The sequence below is a fragment of the Miscanthus floridulus genome, chromosome 9 (genome assembly GCF_019320115.1).
Source record: "Miscanthus floridulus cultivar M001 chromosome 9, ASM1932011v1, whole genome shotgun sequence".
In the NCBI taxonomy this organism is placed as follows: Eukaryota; Viridiplantae; Streptophyta; class Magnoliopsida; order Poales; family Poaceae; genus Miscanthus; species Miscanthus floridulus.
Window position 1 is genome coordinate 143,161,623 of NC_089588.1, and position 3,482 is coordinate 143,165,104.

The following is a 3,482-nucleotide window of genomic DNA, read 5'->3' on the forward strand; positions in this document are numbered from 1 at the left end:
TTCAGTGGAAAGGCAAAGGCCTGAAAAAATGTCTGCTACCATCAGATAAAGTGATGATGGCACTGCTTATTTCAATGACACATGTTCTCCCTCTTTGTTCTAGAGGCGGTCTGAAGTCTGAACAAAGGTATGCCCAAAGGGACTTGAGAAGAAGACTTGGAAAAAATTTGCATTCTGATCAGACACAAGTCTAAAAGGATTTTGGCTTCAGATATGCGAAACTACCGGAATTGTAAGCAAGAAATCAGCAAACTTGACAGGAATTGCAAGGGAGCTGTATTAGGATATGTACGACTGACAAATTGATTTATCAGAAAGTGTAAAGTTGCACTTTCAGACAAGTCAGTGTGGGCTTTCAGACATCATAATCCACTAGCTAGTTATCCTCATATCATGTGCACGAACAGCTGTATACATCCTTCCATACATGTCTACAAGTACAATCAAACACCAAGGGAAAAAGATCTACCAATGAAGCTCCACTGAAGCACTACATCAAATTGGCTTCAAATATTTCGACAAAAAAAAATGAACACCTCACAAGGTCGCAAATTGGCATGTAGGAGTATACTGAATAAAAGATATGAAAGAAACATACTGATCTGAACTGAAATTGTCAATTCCTCATCGTTTTGATGTTATATACATCCAATCACTGATTCAAATTTGGCATGGTCACAAGACCATAGACCAAACAAAAAGAAAAAAAATGAAAGTTTTACTACATCACAAGAGCGACTACACTAGAACACTGAAGAATGCAGAGGGAGGGAGTATGAAGCAAGTCGTTAATCCATCAAAACCTCCTGTCCATCTGAACAGCTCTGCTCATCAGTCACGCGCTCACTGATGGCCACTGCCGGCGGTGGCGGCGGTGGGCGGCGACGGCGACAGCATGGGGATGGCGCGGTTGTTCTTCGCCACCACGATGGTGATGTACCCGCCATCCTCCTCGGCAGCGGCCGCCGGCGACCTCGGCGACCTCTGCGCCCTCATGGCCTCCTCCTCGGCGAGTGCGCGGCGGTAGAGCTTCTCCTCGGCGTCCCGGAGGAACTGGAACTTTGGCGGCGGCGACACCGCCGGGGCAGCGCCCGGGCCCGGGCTGGCCGCGGGGGACTCGAACCGCGGGTTGTAGGAGTTGTCCAGCGCGGCCGTGGGCACGGGCGACGGCGAGGCCCTGGGCGTGAGGAACGGCGACGTCTCGGCGCAATGCAGCAGCTCGCCGAGGCTGCGGCTCCGGCCGCGCCGCCCTCCGTCCTCGGACTCCAGGTCCTCCCGGGTCTCCTCCTTGATGGTGAACAGCAGGCGCGTGGGCCCGACGAGGCTGCCGAGCCGCATCAGCTGCGCCTCCACTGTCTCGTCGTCGTCGTCGCCGCCGCCGCCGTCGACGGACACCGCCACGGCTGCGGTGGCGGCAGGTTCCGAGACGGCGTAGTTGGACGCGAGCACCGCCGGCGGCTTCTTGAAGCAGAAGAGCTGGAGCAGCTCGCGCGAGGAGGAGGACGGGGACGACGCCGCGTCGGAGATGGCCGCGGCGCGCCGCCGCTGCCGGCGCTTGTGCACGAAGATGTAGTAGAGCTCCGCGGTGAGCGCCAGCAGGAGCAGCGACGACACCACGGCCAGCCCGACGCCGACGCTGCTTAGAGCTCTCATCTTTCCTCTCCTTCCTTTATCTTATCCAATGGCGTCTTCTCCGTTTGGCAGAAAGAAAATTACCAGGGATCCACCATTAGAGCCAGAGGAAGGGAGGAATGCAGAGGTGAGAGAAAGAGCAAGAAAGCAGAGCACCAAGAACCGAAAGCTCTGCAGCCTCGAAAGATTGAGAGGGAGCTGCAGCTAGCAGGGAATGGAGCTGAATCTACAGGGTGCTCGAAAGATTGCCACCTATGCCTGGCTGTCAGAAGGAAGAACGGTTAGAAACTGCAACAACCACCAGCCTGGTGAAGCAATGAAAGAGCAGAGGAGGCTGAGCAGGAAGAAGAGGGAGGGCACAGCAGAGACAGTTGACCCAAGCAGCCAAGCCTGCGCTGCAGCTTCAGGGGAGGAGGGAAGGAGGAGGAAGACAGGGACAGAGTGCACCGAAACAGATGCAGCAGTGACTGAATCGTGTGGTGAATTGGAGGTGATAAGGCGACGGCTCTGCGTCCAACGGAGAAAAGAAAGAGAAGTAGGAGAGAGAGAGAGGGAGTAGGGGATGGACAGGGGACGGCGGGACGCGGCTTCACATCACATGGGGGAGGTGGTGCTGAGTGAGACCCGAGAGAAAGAGAGAGAGAGAGGAGTGTGCGAGTGCTGTTTGCTTCTGCAAAAGCCAAGTAGAGATTGTCTCTGTGAGAGAGAGAGACGGAGGAAAAAGCTGAATAAAAAAAACAAATGGATGTGTCTGCCTGTCTGGATTTGGAGAAAGTCTTGGAGATTGTCTCTGTGAGAGAGAGAGAGAGTGTGCTGTTTAGTGCTTCAATCACCTCGAGACAAGGGCTATGCATACATTTCCTGATGAAATTCCACTGGTGCCTTGTTTAGATCGTAAGTTTTTTTCCGTTCTCTCCGTCACATCAATTTTTTTTTTTGACATTTCACTCTCTCTCACACATCAAATTTTTAGACACGGAGTATTAAATGTAGATAAAAAATAACTAATTACATAGTTTGATTATAAATTACGAGACGAATCTTTTGAGCCTAGTTAGGCTATGATTGGACAATAATTATTAAATACAAACGAAAGTGCTACAATACCAAATACGGATTCCTAACCCCAATCTAAACCCGTTTTTCATATGCAGTTGCAAAAAGACCGTGCCTTGCCGTTGCAGTCACCCTGTAAGTCTGGAACTGAAATGGCAGTGCAGCTCGTCCAGTGCAGTGCACTAATGATGGTCCACGAAGGGATTTAGAGCTTTAATCACCTCGAGACAAGGGCTATGATTTTTACACTTTTTACAACACCTGCAATGCTAATGCTAGACATAATCCATTGCACTATCATGCATATACTAGTACTAGACTACTACTAATAGTAGGCTCAATCCATTGCATGCACTGGCCGCCGATCCTTAATCAAAGTAAGCAATGTTCCACAAGATTCATTGGCATTTCAAAAATTCAGGGAGTGGGTTTGATTTGTAGGTGAGGAGGGCCGGGACACGGCACCTCCTTGTCTGGTCCCAAACTTCCATTTGGGAGCACCCATCTAGCTTCACACGCTGAAAATTGAAACGCTTGCGCAACCAAACAATGGTTCAGCTCATTCTTCAGCAGCTTCTCACCAACCGTACGTGTAAATGCAGATGTGTACAGGCGCGCATACGGACAGAAGACTATGTACTGTGTGGTAGGACTGTACAGCACTGTGGTCCTTGTGGATTTAAGTATGCCAACCTTCAGTGTGGAAAGGTGCAAATTTGTAGATATGCATGAGTTCTGGAATCCAGCCTAGCTCTGTACATAATGTTTTCTTATTAGCAAGTAGTAGTGTGGTT

General features: G+C 50.5%; 1 protein-coding gene across 1 annotated transcript; it reads right to left on the reverse strand.

Annotated features, from left to right (window-relative positions):
- Positions 1–503: 503 nt before the first annotated feature.
- On the reverse strand, positions 504–2,186 carry LOC136483163 (uncharacterized). The gene has a single exon (XM_066480247.1). The coding sequence runs from the start codon at positions 1,651–1,653 to the stop codon at positions 844–846; it is 810 nt and encodes a 269-aa protein (XP_066336344.1). The 5' UTR covers positions 1,654–2,186; the 3' UTR covers positions 504–843.
- Positions 2,187–3,482: the final 1,296 nt, after the last annotated feature.

Bases quoted from the DNA above. Each gene is read 5' to 3' on its own strand.
- LOC136483163 (XM_066480247.1), bottom strand. From the start codon at position 1,653: ATGAGAGCTCTAAGCAGCGTCGGCGTCGGGCTGGCCGTGGTGTCGTCG.